The sequence below is a fragment of the Lynx rufus genome, unplaced genomic scaffold (assembly GCF_022079265.1).
Source record: "Lynx rufus isolate CCGP_SWC_20201006 ecotype Redwood Valley unplaced genomic scaffold, mLynRuf1.p SCAF_13, whole genome shotgun sequence".
Taxonomy (NCBI): Eukaryota; Metazoa; Chordata; class Mammalia; order Carnivora; family Felidae; genus Lynx; species Lynx rufus.
This window is the reverse complement of record NW_025814827.1, coordinates 31960836-31978795: the sequence shown is the minus strand read 5'-3', so window position 1 is coordinate 31978795 and position 17960 is coordinate 31960836. Positions and strand designations below refer to the sequence as shown.

At 40.4% G+C, this 17960-nt stretch overlaps 1 protein-coding gene across 2 annotated transcripts in view; it reads right to left on the bottom strand.

Moving 5' to 3' along the window:
* Positions 1 to 4947: 4947 nt before the first annotated feature.
* The window catches only part of TTBK2 (tau tubulin kinase 2), a 136138-nt gene continuing 123125 nt past the window's right edge, over positions 4948 to 17960 (bottom strand). For both annotated transcript variants that reach the window (XM_047075230.1, XM_047075229.1), the window contains 2 exons: positions 12168 to 13441; positions 4948 to 8410 (listed from right to left, as the gene is read on the bottom strand). In XM_047075230.1, coding sequence (XP_046931186.1) covers positions 7948 to 8410; positions 12168 to 13441 — 1737 coding nt within the window. In that variant the 3' untranslated portion in view covers positions 4948 to 7947. The remainder of the gene's footprint in view (positions 8411 to 12167; positions 13442 to 17960) is intronic.

Sequence of the window (17960 nt, the reverse complement as noted above, 5' to 3'; positions counted from 1 at the left end):
CCCGGTCGGGGCACTTGAACGCGATTGCGCAGGCGCCGACGCGCCACGGGCGGCCTGGGAGGGGCGGGGCCGGCGCGGAGGAGCGACCGTTGGGCCGCGGGGTGGAGGGGCGGGGCTGGGGGTGGGGCCGGGGCTTCCCCAGGTTGAGGTTCGGCTAAGGCCTTCGGTCAAGGCCGCGGCTGGCTCAGTGGCTCCCGGCAGCCAACAGTTGGCCCGCAAAGTGAGGCCGCACCGCGATGGGTGAGGTCCGGTCCCGGCTGCCCTGGCCCGAGGGGCGACCTGCGGGGACCCAGGGACACGACAGGGGAGACCGAGGGGCCGGGAGAGCGGCTGGACGATAAAGGTGAACAATTCCCCGAGAGAGACACCTGCCTTATCTTCTGTGATAAGCACACTCTTTTCTTTCTGGACTTTAAGTTTTCTAGATACAACAGTCACCACCCTAACGAAGTTAGGATAAAATTAGCCTAACCTCATTTGACCTCGTCTTTCTCAAAAGTTTTCAGTCCCCCGGCCCGTGCGACGCCCGCTGTCACCATCAACTGCTCGACCATTTAAGGCTGTAAGACACGATGATTCTTGCATGGAGGCTTTTTATAATCCTCAGCCCACAAACCTTAAAGTTCCTCAGGCCACGCTGCACACAGAAGCGCTTGTCTCTACCTTTACCTTACACCAGGTTATATTATTTGGACTACTCTGCAGTTGAAATGTTAAGAGGCACATTCAGATTAGTTTATGGCAGCTTGAGTTATTTCTTAATTTCTTTTAGAAACACGAGAGAGGCAGCTCTTTGGATGTTGCTACTCACTGAGAAAATCAAGAAAGGGAAACCAGGCAGAGAGCTAGACAGTTGGCAAGAACACTCCAGGCTGAACCACACCAGGCGGGGTGGAGCAGTGCCCATACAGGTGCCTCCTGAGAGTTCCTCTGGTTCAAAGGAAGGTCGCAGATGGAAAGGAGAGGGTGGTAGGGAGCAGGAATCACTCTAGTGATACAAAGGGCGTTTCCTGCAGAAAAGGAGAAAGTACCTCCAGCCAGAGGATGAAGGAGTGAAAAGGAGATCTTAATACACACAGTTTTGTTACTTCACCTTCAGTTTTATTACATGGGAAACCATCTCATATCCCAGAACTCTCGTTTTTATCTACAGGGATACTGAACACCTAGCTTCTATTCAGTCCAGGACTTCTTTTTCTAGGTCACCTCTGGATGTGGTACTGCATTTATAGTAACACCTTCTGTTCCCTGTTGATCTTGTAACCTCTGGTGCATTCAATAACTTTATTAAATCAGAAAAATATTATTTCCTGCTTTTGAAAGCAAACCATCACACAAACAGAACTAGAGTTTGCATGCGGAATGAATATTTTATTACTAGATTATAAAAATAAAATACAAAATAATTTTAAAACAGAACTTAAAACACTGTACAAAGCTTTAATATGATACAAATGGGAAAATTAAATAAATAATTACACTTTTATGTACAGATGGCCTATACAAAAGCACTCCGTGTTTCTGCCAATACTCTTATGTCCTTGGTTGCCTGAGCAAAAATGCATAAAGAGGGCTGCTTGGAGGGAAAAGGTCAATACAATACCTTTGGAGGTATTTCAAAGAGCAACTTCTCATCACTCTGATTTCACGAAGAGGAGGAGAAAGGGAGAAAACTGTGGGATTATTAAAGTCTTCTATTCTACCTTACTGGTCTTGCTTGACAAGAAAATTCTTCTAGTTTGTGGTTCAATCTGATATAACAGTTGCCAAGAGTTCATAACTTTCAAGAATTATATCTAGTCAAAACTAGATGTTTCCCCCTCCCTCTTTTTTCCCCAAAACTGTTAAACTTGTAAACAAATGGCCCAATGAAATCGACACTGGCAATTTTAGGAATGGAGTCAGGAGGGGGACCAAGAACTGTGCAGGAGGGAGGGAGTGCATGGACTCCACGTGGGTTCTCTGATCTGTTCTCTTCTTTGTTCAATTCACTCAATCCAATTTCAGAGCTGCAGGTGGCACAGTGTTGTGATCTTCCTAACTATTTCTGAATGCTTTTTACCTTAGTGAACTAACTTACCTATCTTGTGAGTCATTTAAAAAGAAAATCGTTTTGAAAAGTCCTACGGGCTTTCCTTTCCTGGGAAAGATGGCAAGAATTTTACTCCCTAAAATAAATCACATTCAAGCTCTAGTAGCCTTGTTTATCTCTTATGGGTGAGTGAAGAATACCCAGACTCCAAATATGGTGAAGTGCTGTGAATGAATTTTGAAGGATTTAAAAATGTGTATTATAAGATGGGGAGAAAGTATCATATGGCAAGGACAGTCTATATTAAAACCTTGGGTTTACTCAATGTTTTTAGCTGGGTGAGTGAACATTTTTGTACACAATATGAAATGGTATTAAACTACTGAAAAGAGGCAAAATTCCTATCTATCATTAGTGTGTAAAATGATGTCATTGGCAAATTCTATAGTCACATGGGCTCAAAGATTTGCCTATGGAATCCTACTCTGTAGGTCAAGGAACCCAGAACCACTGGCCCAGAGTATCTAAGAGACGTGTCAGCATCACCAGTGATACATACTATGCCCATACTGTCACTGCCAATTGAAGAGGCAGGCTCTGTGAAAGTTTCACAGGGTAATGAAGGAAAAGGCTTCACTTGTTTTACATGTCTCCTTAAAACCAAAGATCCAGCAAAGCGTAAGAAGTATTCAAATTATTACTAAATGTTACTTGTTGGCTATTCCCTTTTTTGAAGATTGTGTATAATAACCACAAAGTGATCTTGATCTTGTCACACATTTCCATTTTCTGATCCAAATTTGCTCAAGGGGAATAATTAAACATCAAACTTACATTTTAAAAGTCAGAGCAGATAATCACAACTCAATTAGGCAATGTAGTGATGGGCCAGGATGCTAATGTCATCATTTCATGTCCAGCCAGGGATTTCTCAGGGACTGAGGTGTGCAGCATCCAAATTCTCCTTTAAATTAATAGGGATCCTTGTCCCTTGTCCTGGAGTCACTTAAAAACTACAGGAATTCCCATATACCTCCTGCAGTTCTCCATTGCACTGCTGGCAGCAGATTCTGCAGGCTCCCACGACTATCTGGGTTCACTTTCTCCTAATTCCAAAGGGATAGCCAAACTATTGAGAAATCTAATGGTGCGACGTTTCCACATTCCTCCCACATCCTCGAGGTGTACACCAGAGTTCTATCGGATGAGGACAGGGAAGCAGGATGTCCTAAAAAGCACCTGGCATTTTCTGTGCACCATATCCTCCCATACAGTCTGAGGACTGCAGCTGCTGCATGTTCCCTTCTGTAAGTTAAGGTCTAAATCTGCACCTCTGGATTCAGAACTTGGGTAAATATTGACATATCACGACTACCACTGTGGTTACGTGCCTCAATCCTGTAATACTTTTTGTGTTAAAACATAGATGAGTAGCTCTTCTGCAAATAAACTGTACAGACCCAAACTCAAGAAAGTTAAACAATGCCACTGTCATCAACCATTCTATCTCCTCAGTGATACAGGTGCCAAAATATGTCTCCGTTTAGGCAACGTCCCAAAACATCTGTGGTAAATGCACATAAACAGAAATGGGCAGAATATAAAAGAGTGAATGCAAACAAGTTAATTCCAAAATACATGAACACGAGAGAAGAAATGGTTCGCTAACATATGACATGTTTGGATAGATCTAAGGGAATGAAAAAAGTTTTAAAATGTAAAAAACTTTGATCTCCCAAGACTAAATCTAGACTTATCTACAAATAAATATATTTTCAAATAGCCAGAATAAGATGCATTTTTTTCCCTAAGTCACTAAATTCTGAATTCCCAATCCTGTTTCTCCTTTCACCAATTCCTAATGTTAGATTCAGAATGTAGTTCCTAGAACAAAGAACCCTCTGGGGGAAAAGCATCTGTTTTTAATTCAAAACTATGGGGTATAGAAAAACTAATTATAGTTTTAACTATCTGCGTGTGGGTTTATCAAACATGCACCAAGGTACACTTTTTCCTTGTAGATTGAATGCAACCATAGAAATATTTGCATAAAAATCTGTAGCCTGGAAGGAATCTCTGATGATGACCAAAGAACTTCAAGTTCCCCTAGTGGCTGGGAGCTGAAAAGAAAGAGATACTGCACAACTAGTCCACTGAATCAGGAAGCAGCTCAGATTTGCTTAGTATTTTAAAGCAAATAATACAAAGTGGATAATGACAACAGTGGTATCATTGACCATTTTGCTACTTATTTAGAACTGGACTGACTTGGCAACTTTTACAAAAAAACATTCCCTTCACAACATGCAACTTAAGAAACAGTAAATATGATGGTGCCCTTGGTCAGCAAGGCCAGCTTGCATACCAAGTTGGGAATAAGGGCACCTGCCTGAGACTTACCATTCAAAGATGTTTACATGCTGTGCTTTAAGCTTACGCCTGATATGATCCAATTTTCCTTTGTTCACTATACATTAAAGTTAAATACCTTTATGCTGCGCAAAAGATTCTCAGGTGAAACTTTAATATTTCAAACAGTCTGTACACCCTGGAGATTTGGCAGCATAATGTAAGAAGAATGCTACCTACAGGGAATGAGCTAGTGCTAATCCATTTTCTGCTCCACACATAATTCCAGAGACTAGACATGACGGTGTAAGGGCAAGTGTGACTAGGGTTTGCCATTTTGTTGTGAGAAGAGAAACCAGGAGGCACTTGATTTTCAAAAGAGAATTTCAACTTTTGCCCCATACTATGTTTAGTATAGTTTGGCTGGACTTTTAATTAATGGCCATGTTCCTTAGGTAGAATAACCAAACTGATTTAAAATTGCTTGATCTGTGTTTGTCACTGAGATCTGAAATATGCCAACACTAAAAAAAAAAAAAAAAAAAAAAAAAAAAAAAACACACCAAAATAAATAAAAAAGAAGGAACTAAAACAACAACAAATAACCAACCCATTCTCCATACCATAACCTTAAAATAAAACAAAAACAAGAATCTTTGGGCCAAAAATGCTTTGCTCAGGGCTGCCAACTTCTCTTTTTAGCCTGAGACCTCTAACATTTCTAAAAGCACAAACTATGCTTTTAAAAACCATGAAGTAAATCGCTGTATCAGCTAGTCCTTTTAGGTGGACCTATTGATATGTAAGCAATAACTAGTCTGTTTTCTTTTGAAAGTATCAGAGCAGAACATCTTTGGTTAACTCTTTACATGCAAAATAAAATATTCTTATACGCTGAGGCTATTTCTCTCTGGATCTGGAGTTCGTCAGGGCCATTTAGAAAAGGGGGCAACACAGTAGAAAAGCTGGGAGAAAATTAAGAAACCATAGAGAGAAAACATCCAATCACCATGTTGCCATCACTGTCTGTTTTGACCGCTAGAAGAGAAACACCAGTTAAAAACAACACACACACCATAACTGCAGCCTCATCAGCTTTCCCAATGACTGGCACATTTCAGATGACAGGGGTCAGGATTTAAAGCTGGCTACCCTTAGCACAATTTAACTAATACAACAGAAAAAAGATAATTCCTTAATTGTAGATAATTAAGGAATTGTAGATAATTCCTTACTCCACTCCCCCACCACCCAAAAAAATTGTGAGATGAAAAGAGGAATGAAGAATGGCAATTTTAAGACATTAAAAAAAATCAATTTATGTCAGACCCATGATTATCATTCCAGTTTATCCCCTTTAATCATAAGGACAGAATTATGTGACTAACATGACAAATTTTTGAACGAGTATTACAAGCATGTCCCGGTAATTTTTTCCCCTATTAAAATCTTTTAAAAGTGAAAATTAAATAACCTATCTTGGCTCGAAGGCTGCCAACCCTTGCATTATTACACAAAGAAGGCAAGAAGAATCTGAAATGTCCCATGCCAAGAACGTATTTTCAGAAAATGAAGACAGGCAAGGCCCAAGTGTACGCGAGGCACACAATAGAAAGGAATTTCACCATCTGTGATCTTGAAATTACAAATGGAGAATGAGAAAGAATGAGTTTATATAAGCATATGGTTCTCTATATATTTATAAATATTTATATCATTTACCATGAAGACATGCAAGTAGTGTTATAGCAACTATTATACAATATAATACAGAAGGACTGGTCTTCCAATATTACAGTTGCTTTAGTTAAACAGCAAATATGTCTTATCTATTGCATTCCTCTGTAGTGCTTGAAACCGGAGAGAAATTAAGATTCCACACTATGCTACATTTCTTATGGGAGATCATATAGGACTCAACAGTGCTTTGAGTTTCGTTTTGTTTTTTGTTTTTTGTTTTGTAAAAAAAGCTCAACACAGATAAAGAGAACGAGAGAAGTTCAGTGCAGCTTCAGGGCAGCTTTGATGCAGCATTAGAATGTATTCACTTAGTGAGGAAATACACTTCTTTCTTTCTTTTTTTTTTTTTTTTTTTTTTTTTTTTCCCAATTCAACCATGTTAAGCTTTGGCAGCAAACACAAGGTCAAAGAGAAAGCACAGATGTTTGCTAGAAGGCAAATTTCAACAGCAAGCAGACCAATTTACCTGACCTCAATAAGGTCTTTACAACACAAAACACCTACAGAGTAGAAAAGAGCCCATTTGAAAAATCTAGCATAATTTACTTTTGCCTGATTCCTGTTACTAGAAGAGTGAAATCAGAATATGCTCCTCCTCACAGCTTTATAAACTGAGGTTACAAGGAAATCAGGTCCAAAAGCCCAAATATTCAAACTAAAGCACAAGAGAAGCAGGTAATAAAACATTAAAAGATAAATACTGAGCCTAAATTTATTTCCCCAGATACTTGTTCCTTATTGGCTAAATGTATAAAATACAAAGTTTGAGGATTATAAGCCTCAACAACGTACCTAATTTCTCTCTATTTTTCTTTCTAAATATCTAAAAGCATGAAGTCACACTCCACAGCAGTGTATTTCCCTGGTATCATCTTGGAGGTTGATATTGGAAATAGCTGGTATCTGGAAGACCTAAGAAAGTAAGGTCTACTCTGGTCGGTCTTCCTTCCATAAGGAGGAAACAGAGGGGAAGAGGGTTCTTTCGTCTTGAATGGTATTATCCTCACTCTGTTCCTCTCTCCCTAAAGCACTGAAGCCTGGAAAGTAGCTCTATTTAGACTTCTTCCTTTACCTAAGTTTCAGTAGTTCTTTTTCACAATAAAAATATACTAAGAACTGCCGCTCCACAGAAAAATATTAGGGGACTAAAAAAAATAACTGGATTTGAAGTTTTCATCATGTGCTGCTGAAAGCATATTAGAATGTATTGTTAAAATTAGAGAGACTGCATCAGGTGAGATACACTAACTTTAAAAACTGTGAAATCCAGGGAGGGTAGTAGGCATGAGGCAAAGTAAAGGTGTGAACTCTCAATACACTAGATAAATACACAAGCCATGTGTGTATGAGCACTGGGTCTCCAGCAAACAGACTTGTTATATATCCTAATATTAGAGCAATTCTGACTCCCCCACGTTGGGAAGTTTGAATAAAAATATTAAAACAAGAAGTTTCACTTTTGCTATATAATCTTTGAGCAATGCCTTAAAAACAAACATACCAGGCCAAACCCCTTAAAATTCCATTCCATCTCCTTCCTTTAACTCCTTTGTTTCAAAGGCAGCTAAAAAATAAGAGTTCATTTAATCTCCCCCTTGGATTTTGCTGGATTGCCCCTTCCTATGCAAAGGCATGGATTCCTGATCTGCTTGCTGCCTGCCTTAGGTAATTCCTTATCATATATTTATGTCTTCTTATAAATAATTTATGTTACTTTCTTTTGTAAGAGAAGATCAACACTGATTTTTTAAATAGACAGTACAAGGACACACATGCATCAGGTTTAGGAGGAAGACCTCACACCTTTCCGAGATGCAGCCCAGTTCCTATCTGCTGAGTTTAGTGGCTGACTTACTCTTCCCTGGGGGGGCTTTAGTGCCGGCCGAGTGGTGGTGGAGGCTGCTGGATCCTTTCAGGCCATTCTTGCTGGGTTTGCAATGCTCCTGTTGGCAGGACCTCCTGGAGGAGGAGGATCCTGAGTGGCTGGGAGGTGACTTGCTTCTCCCCAGATGTGGGGATGAACTCCTCTGGTCATGGTGGGGCCGTCCAGCCCTCGATGGTGAGGAACTAGATGTGCGAGGCAAGGAAGAGCTTCGAGGAGAGGCACTGGGACTTCTGCGAGGGACAACTGGACTCTTGGGTGGTGTTTTTGGATTGTGAGGGGATCCTGGACTCTTGCACTGAGTAGTGCTCCGGGGTTTCTGAGTTCCATTTTGAAGAATTTGGGCCAGGCGGGAGAAAAGGTCTGAGTCGGAATTGCTACTCCCTAGGACTTTGTATCTGCGGAGCCTTAAAGGAACAGAGAAGAATTCTTTTCATTTTAACTCATTTCAAGTGAGTCCAGAAAGTCACAATGTCCCAAATGATAATGTATCTGATGTGAGTCAAGTCAGCAAACACAGGAAACAGAGTTACTCTTTCACATACCAGTTGTATGACCCTAGACAAATTATTTAACCTCTGCTAGTTTTTTTCAAAAGTATAGTTGACATACAATGTTATATTAATTCCAGGTATAAAGCACAATGATTTCACAATTCTATACATTATACAATGCTCACCATGATAAGTTTTGTCACTGTCACTATGCAAAGTTATAATATCATTGACTAAATTTCCTTTGCTGTACTCCCCCCTTCACCTACTTTACCCATCCCTCCCACCCCACTCCCCTCTGACAACCACCAATTGTTCTCTGTATTTATGAGTGTCTGTTTGTTTGTTTGCTTGTTCATTTTGGGTTTTTTTAGATTTCACATATAAGTGAAATCAGATGGTATCTGTCTTTCTCTGAATCACTTCCTTTGGCATAATACCCTCTAAGTCCATCTATGCTGTAAATGCCAATCCATGGTCTTTCTTTTCTATGGCTAAGCAATATTCTATTACACACACATACACACACACTCTATATCTTTATCGATTCATCCACCAATGACACTTGGGCTGTCTGCATATCTTATAAACACAGGGGTGCATTATATCTTTTCGAATTAGTGTTTTGTTTGCTTTGGGTAAATAGCAGTGGCATTACTGGATCATACGGTAGTTCCATTTTTCATTTTTTGAGGAAATCCCATACTGTTTTCCATAGCTGCTCCATAAATCCCATCCTCAGCAGCAGTTCACGTAACCTCTCCTAGCTTTTAATAGGAATGCTATCTACCTCCCAGGATTACTGAGCAGCTGAGAACAGTGGCCCAAGTATTTAGTTGGATGTCTGCCATTCAGAAGCACTTAAATGTTGTTAGTCCCTTTCCTCCTAACGCAGGTTTGCTCTTCAACTTGAAACATCTCTAGCATGTTAGTAAGTGAGAGAGAGAGAGTAAACCATTTTGTTTAAGGCTCCCATGACAGAAATGTGGCATGTGCATATGGAAACATTAAGCCCCACAAATGTAAGTCTTCAACATGAATTATATTCACCAACAGCAGGAAATACAGATAAAAGTATTTTTCAACCTCATTTAATACTTTCCAAAAGGAAAAGAGTAGTCACTGGTTTCTTGGGGCCTCAGTTTCTGCCCTTGACAACAGTCTGAGATTCAGCAGAGCTGGGTTTGGGGGCTGACTGCCCTGTCTTACTGGCAATGGACCTGGGCCTTAGAATTCTAAATCTAGAGAATATTCATATGAATAGCAGTATCTTCTCTGCCCTAAATGTCTTTCTGTCTTGGGCTAAAAATCCATTCAGTTAAAAAAGAATTTAAACCGCAAACTGCAGACATGCCACTCCTTATAGAAGGAAGTGGGAGAATTTCCAAGGTTGTATGATCACTGGCAGGATGCAGGGACATAAACAGCCACCATCAATCACCATCATGTGTCAGCAACAAGTTACTCAATTTTCTCTCTTCCTCCTTTTCCACCATCTACTTATTCAGACATGATGAAACTCACTCTGGTTAAGCCTACCCTCACGGATCTTATGGTAAAACTTGAAGAAGGGAATAAAATACGTCTTCTGTGCCAGGACCTAAGTGGGAAAGTTGCATTTCTGCTGAACTCCCAGATGAAGTCCAGACTGGTCAGCTCTGTAATATCTGGCACAATGCCACATGCTTGGCTTGGTTACCAAGTGCTACATTTGAGGGACATGTAAAGTGCTAAATAATAAATGATAATCAAGATTTGTTTGTTGCAGTCCAAAGCATCTCAAGCCACAGACACATTATCTCTATTAAGTACAGAAGAAAAGCAGAAGGAAGAGGGGATGTGTGGCTACTGTTCATGGAATCACCTTTAAAATGTCTCAAATGACTGCAGTTTACACATCACCATTCTTCCCATGGAACTGTAGTCCCACTGGCACTGAAAATCCAGTGTTTAGTTACCCTTGAACATGAAACCTTAGGGCAAGTCTAAACTTACCATTACCTTGGGGGAACAAGTTCTGCTGGGTAATGATACAGACAGAACCTCACTTTAATACACTTCAGAGTCCATATAACAGGTGGAGACCTACTACTGTACTACCTATAACAGGCTCTAGTTTTCAGGTAAATGTATTCTGATTTTCACCTTGTTTTGGGTAAAAGGTCATCCCTGGGACACCTGGGTGGCTCAGTCGGTTGAGCGTCCGACTTCAGCTCGGGTCATGATCTCACAGTCTGTGAGTTCGAGTCCCGTATCGGGCTCTGTGCTGACAGCTCAGAGCCTGGAGCCTGTTTCAGATTCTGTGTCTTCCTCTCTCTCTGACCCTCCCCCACTCATGCCCTGTCTCTCTCTCTCTCTCTGTCAAAAATAAATAAACATTAAAAAAAAATTAAAAAAAAAAAAAGGTCATCCTTTTTCTCTTTCTTCTCCAAGGGTTTAGACCCTTCTAGTCTGTGAAAGTGAGTAATGGCTCCAAGGAAAGCATTCTTAACTGGTTCATCACCTCCCAATATTTCCCCCCTTCCTTAAAACAGAATCACTCTTGGGGTGCCCGCATGGCTCAGTCACTTAATAAGCATCCGACTCTTGATTTCGGCTCAGGTCATGATCTCAAGGTTCATGGGTCCGAACCCCTTGTCAGGTTCCACACTGATAGTGCGGAGCCTGTTTGGGATTCTCTCTCTCTCCTTCTCTCTCTGCCTCTCTCCGGCTTGCACACACATGCAAGCCCACACATGCTCTCTCTCTAACTAAATAAACTTAAAAAAAAAAATATATATATATATATATATATATATACACACACACACACACATATATATATATATATATATATACATATAAATAAAATCACTCTGTGGTCAATTATACATAAGAATACTTCAATAAACAAGTATAACATACAGTAAATATTGAAGTAATACTTTTTGTAAGGCCGTATGTATCAGGCCTAGGAAAACTGCCCACAGGGTTTTTACAGTTGCTTAATTCATTATAATCAGATAAACAACATTGTTACCATGACCCGTTCATCAAATTATGGACACAGGAGGTGCCTGGGTGGCTTACTTGGTTGAGCGTCCGACTCTTGATTTTGGCTCAGATCATGATAACAGGGCCATCGGATTGAGCCCCACACTGGGCTCTATGCTGAGCATGGAGCCTGCTTAAGATCTCTCTCTCTCCCTCTGCCCTTTTCCCCTGCTTGCACACATTATCTCTCACTCTCTCTCTCTCTAAAATAAAATTAAAAAAATTATGGACACAGTCTTTTTCACTAGAGTTTGACATCATAATGACATCTGTTATAATGGAGTATCTAGTTAAAATGGACTAGAAGACAAGTAACCTTTGTTGCATGCTAATTAAACCCAGCACAAAGCTCCGTATGTATGCAACCTTATTTTATCCTCCCCAAACCATGAGGCAAACGTAAGACCTGTTTCACAGATGAGGAAACTAAGGGTCACACTGTGAGAAAGTGGGAGAGGCAAGAATTAATGTGAATCACTATGATCCCTTTTATACACTGGGCTATAAAGGCTGGAAAAGGCAGGGAAGGAAGTAGATGATCAGAAACAGGCAATGAAGAAATGAAACGACTGATATATCATAATCAAGCAGACACAGAAATAACACTACACACTTAACACAGAACACATGGCATTACCTGGCTTCTACTCCAGGCCTCGTCGGGGGCTTTCCTGGTGGTGGCCGAGGCAAGAACTGAGATGAAGTTGCGGTACTAACTTGATCTGTGTTGACCCATGAAACTGGCCTTGGAATTTTGCTCTTTCTGGACTGGGAGATGATGGGTGACAGAAAGCTGTCTTCGGCTGATCTGCTCAGGTGCGAGTCTACAGCCAGTCTTGAAAAGGGAGTGAAGACTTCCTCCTCAGAAAAGGGAGCAGGAACAGTAGCTAGTCTCTCCTCTAGCAATTTATCAGAGGCACTTGAGAGGTCCCCAAGGAAAGACTTGAGTTGCCTTTTTTCCACAAGAAGCCTGACTAGGTCTGGCTGATAAGCTTTCTTTTGGAGGAGCTTTTCTTTTGCAGAGACTGGAGAGGATGATTCAAAAGTTGAATCTATTTCTTGTGCTAAAACAGGGATTCGGCTGTGTCTAGTTACAAAAGATGACTTAACCACATCCTTTCGGGATGGGGGACAATGTTCACTCTCTGAAACACAATGAAATAATTCTCCATTTCTAGGGGCAATTTTCTCTCTCTTACCCTCTTGGTGCAAAAAAGTAGACACGTCTCCCTGATGACCTGGCAAGTCTTCACTCCCGATGTCATCATCCTTAGATAGCTTACTTTTTTGCACTGCTGCCACCTGACCTATCTGTCCTTCAACATGTGAGTCAATGACTCGTGGAGAAATTTCTGAAGTTCCAACTGCGAGAAGCTTCATTATCTCGTGATTTTTGTCTTGATTTGGCACCACACTAAAAGTCTGTGTCTTTGTCACATCAAGAGGTTCAGTAGTAGCTGAGTGATCCCTTTCCACAGTTACCAAGTCTCCTGGAAGAGAGGCGATCTCAATATAATGCTGTCCTTTACTTAACTTCTCATCTTCATTATCTGATCCTAGAAGAATGCTTTTCTCTTCGGTTTCTCTAGGGAGACTCTCAAATTCTCTCACAGCCAGTCTGTTATGGTCAGCGAGGTCTTTTGGTTCCAGGTCTTGAGATTTGTTACTCTCTCTAATACTGGGTAACAAGTCATGGCCAATATGATCTATCTGAAGCCCCAAGTCTGTTCTGCTTCCTCCACTAGGAGGTTCACCCTCTGTTACAACTAGGCCAGAGAAGTTCTCCCGTGGAGAGTAAAGTTCTACAGTGGGCTCAACAGGCTGAAGGTCTCTCCTCTCTGGCTGCTGACCATAGTGAAAGCTTCCTGAAGTTGACTGTGTGGATGCCACAGAAGGTCTAGGAATTGTAATCTGGAGACACAGAAGAAAAAACATAATGCAATAATGTGGAATATTAATGAAGATGGATGATTTGAAATTTAATACTTAAAATTCTAATTTATTAGAGGAACATAGATGTTGACCAGGTCTGTCCAACTCATACCTAAAATGAACAATTCTCAGTCAAAGTACATGACACTTAAGCTCCCCTACTCAGGAGCTACATAAAACAGTCTCTGTCTAGGCTCATCCCTGCCTTTACTTTAGCCTGCTCTGTGCTCTGGAAGATGAATTTCTACACACTGCACTATCCAGGCTCCCTTGCCTTCTGATTTCTGGTTGGGTTTGCCCAATGGGAAGCACCAACAGAGAATCAGAGAGTTGAGGAGAGAAAGGTCTGGGTATTAATCCTCTCTGCTTCCTGCCCAAGGGACAGGAGCATTGGTGGTGACTACATTCTACCACTTCTGGCCATAGCTGCTGTTGCATGGCGCTTCTCCCAGCTTCTGCTCCCTCTTCCTTCTCTTGCAGGACTCAAGATAAAACTGACTCCCTCTACTGACGGTCCTGTTGGTTCTCTTTAGTCTATCCACACATCCGTAAAAAGTTGTTTTCATTAAATTCTAAGCCCCCTTCAGTGTGCCAGCTACTTCCTGCCAGAATCCAGATATAGGATTATAGGAAAAAATCATTGGCAAATTACTCTAAGTTTAAAAACTCTGGATTTACATGCATTTTGTTTCCCATAAATCCTAGCAATCAAACAATGTTAGGAATATTTTATCTTCTTATAAGCAAAGACTTGCAAAGATGTTTCCTAATGTTTCATTAGTTTCTTTAATTTTTTAAAGACAAGCCTATGAATAAATTCTACCGTCCTTCCACTGAGGTCATTTCAATTCTATGTGAATGAGATACAGTATCTAGTAAGAATGTCCTTTCTTAAGACTCCTAAAGTTTCTACATTTTATGACATGTAAGAAAAAAAAAGTGACATATAAGGAGACAGAAAATGTCAACCACATACACTGATAAGGAAAAAAGCCTTTCTGAGAAATCAAGTAAGTCAAATTACTTAATGAAACCAATTATGTTTTGGGGAAACTATGGAAATTGGCCTGAATTCAAAGCAAAATGAATGTGGAGCTGTCATGGGAGACTTCACTTAGATCCCATCTTAATCCAAAGACATCAAGAAATGGGTGTAGTTCCAGAGTCAGAGAAACTGTCTGGATTTTTTTCCTCTGTGTATCAGGAATACAATTAGGTTTAAGAACATGTAAAGCTTGGGGCGCCTGGGTGGCTCTCAGCTGGGTAAGTGTCCAACTCTTGATTTTGGCTCAGGTCATGTTCTCACAGCTTGTGGGTTCAGGCCCCACATCAGGCTCTGCACTGGCAGAGCAGAGCCTGCTTGGGATCTCTCTCTCTCTCTCTCTCTCTCTCTCTCTCTCTCTCTCTGCTCCTCCCCTGCTCACTCTCTCTCTTTGAAAATAAGGAAATAAACATTAGAAAAAAAAAAAAAAAAAAGACATGTAAAGCTTGTCGTAAGTCCAGCCCAGGTGAAAACACCTAACTAATTTCCTGAAATAGCTCCTGAATGGAACCAGTGTCCTGAGCATCTGTCTGGTTAACTGAATACAGGCTGTTTAGGTTCAGATGAGAATTCTTACAATAAGCCCAGACCTCTAATGACCTTCAGGAAAAGGGAGTCAGTTCTAGTGGTCTGTTGCCCTTATCATACATAGCATAGCAAAGCATTCTGACATATACTACATTCTCAAGTGAAGTCTGGGAAAGAGTCTGCAAAAACATTATCTGATGAGATAAAAGGAGAAAACCAACGATCAATAGCTGAATACAGAGAAAGAAAAGGCTAATTCTAAGTGTATCTGAAAACAGATTCCTTGACCTCAGACTGTAAGACACAAAAGCATTTCCCATAATTGGAAATTAATTGACGATCTGCCAGGAAGCCATATGCATCTTTTATATCTTTAATTTCTATAATTCACAAATACTTCATTAAGGCATGAATTCAATCAGTGCCTTTCTTCTGTTCTCTAACTGGTTCTCTAAAGGTAAACACCTTTTTACAGAACTAGAAAATGACCTCAATATTTTCTGTGTCTTTCATATTAGTTTTATTAATGCCTGCTACTCAGTTTGACTAACCTCAGTCTCGTTACTTTTTAGTTCAGATAAAGCAGCCTCATTATTTATAATTACCCCATGTTTACAACTGGCCACAGAGCAAGAGACAGTAAACTGTAAACTATTATTTACATTTAACTTATAAATAATTATCCTTTAACTTTTATCTCATTCAAGGAGTATAATGTTATTAATAAAAACTTTGGGAAATTCAACAGGCATACCAAATAGCCTCTCTTCCAAATAAAATGTCATATATGAAATATCTAGATCTCCTTTTGGTTTCTGACAAATAATTTATGAGATATCGGTAGTAGAATAATTTATTAGTTCCCACTATAGCCAAGAATAACTGAGTTATATGAACACATTCCTGGTCTATTAAAAAATAAATAAATTTTAAACATTCACATTTCTTTGGGCCATTCAAATTCCACTATACACTTCTTTTGCTTAAAGCATCTTTATGTGACACTTCATGCAAGTGTTAAAACTTATGAATGAAACTAGAACACTATTATTGAACCATGTTTTTAATGTATCAAATGTTTATTACTAAAAAGTGAGTACATGGCAGTGATAACATTTGAGTATTAAGAGGCCTTATCAGGGGAGCACCTGGGTGGCTCAATTGGTTCAGTGTCCAACTTTGGCTCAGGTTATGATCTCGCAGTTCATGAGTTCGAGCCCCTTGTCGGGCTCTGTGCTGACAGCTTAGAGCCTGGAGCCTGTTTCAGATTCTGTGTCTCCCTCTCTCTCTGCCTGTCCCCCACTGATGCTGTCTCCCTCTGTCTCTCAAAAATAAACATTAAAAAAAAAGACGTCCTATCTGCTAATAGAATGTCCCACTCTCTCACTCTTTATCCCTGTTGCTTACTCTGACCATGTTGGTTACTATCGCTGAAGATGTTGTTACACTGTGGCTTGGCTTATGAATATGGAGGCTGACTAGAGGAGGAATGGAGAGAGCAGCAATGTGCTACACAGGTAGGTAAAACTGAAAACCCGAAGCCTCGAGCCGAAGTAAACAAAAAGTAAAAGTTGCTTTTCCCCTTCCCATTACCCATTTCTCAGAGACAGTCACTCATCATTAATAGTTCAAGTGTTTTTTAGCAGGATTTGAAACTATGAGAATTTCGTGGGGGTACCAAAAATCATAAGCAAGCCACAACCCCACACCCAAAGAATAGAAGTCACAGAAAAGACAGACGGAAGTAAAAATATTTTTGGTTGGCCTGTAATTACACATCACATACTTGACTACAGGATTTCACAGTCAGTTTTCAAGCCCCTTCATATAATACTGGAAGACACTTCAGGGATCACTCTAGTTCAACTATTCCCAACTTCCATAACCTACAGATTTCTTTTTTTTTTTTTTTTTTTTTAATTTTTTTTTTCAACGTTTATTTATTTTTGGGACAGAGAGAGACAGAGCATGAACGGGGGAGGGGCAGAGAGAGAGGGAGACACAGAATCGGAAACAGGCTCCAGGCTCTGAGCCATCAGCCCAGAGCCCGACGCGGGGCTCGAACTCACGGACCGCGAGATCGTGACCTGGCTGAAGTCGGACGCTTAACCGACTGCGCCACCCAGGCGCCCCATAACCTATAGATTTCTATCAAAGCATCAATAACACTTCATTTGTTTCCCTTTACTAGCTTGAAGATGCTTAGAAGCAGTGAGGAGACTCACTGGGCTTTGAATTCTTTTGATGCCTAGTGCAGTACTTGACACACAGTAGATGCTTGATAATTGTTGAATAAAATTCCCCTCCCTCAATCTTGGCAGTTTCTTGTCCCACAACCCACACATCTCAGCGGAGCAGGCCAATGCCCTTTATCACCTTACCTTTTGCATTTTATCTTCAGCCCCTTTCCTTTGCCCTAAGGAAAGGGCACTTAAGACTCTAAATCACTTATTTCAATGCTCTGAACTGTGGTCTTCAAGTCTCTGTGCCTCTGCACATACTGTGTTCTTTGCCTCACAGCCCCGCATCTCCCTCCAGCAAACTAATTCATCCTTCAGAGTCCTCTTATTTTTGAAGTGCACCTTAACCTTTCCAGAAAAATATTTTTAATTATTTCCTCTCTAATTATGAAAGCAATGTATTTTCAAAATTTCATTTTTCATGGTAAGAAAAATTAGAAAATAAAGAAAAGTTTAGAAAATAAAAACACCCAATATTGTACTCCTCAGTCCTAGGTGGATTGATCTTTGCCCTCCTTTGTGTACACAGCTCCACTAGAATCACTTCACGTTGTTTAAGGTAACTGTTAGACATAGGCCCTCAGTGCCAACCTGGAAGGTTGGTGCCAACTGTTTATCCCTGGGGTAAAGCATAGAGCCTGGAACTCAGGAGACACTGAATAGAACTGAAGGAATGAAAAGAACAGAA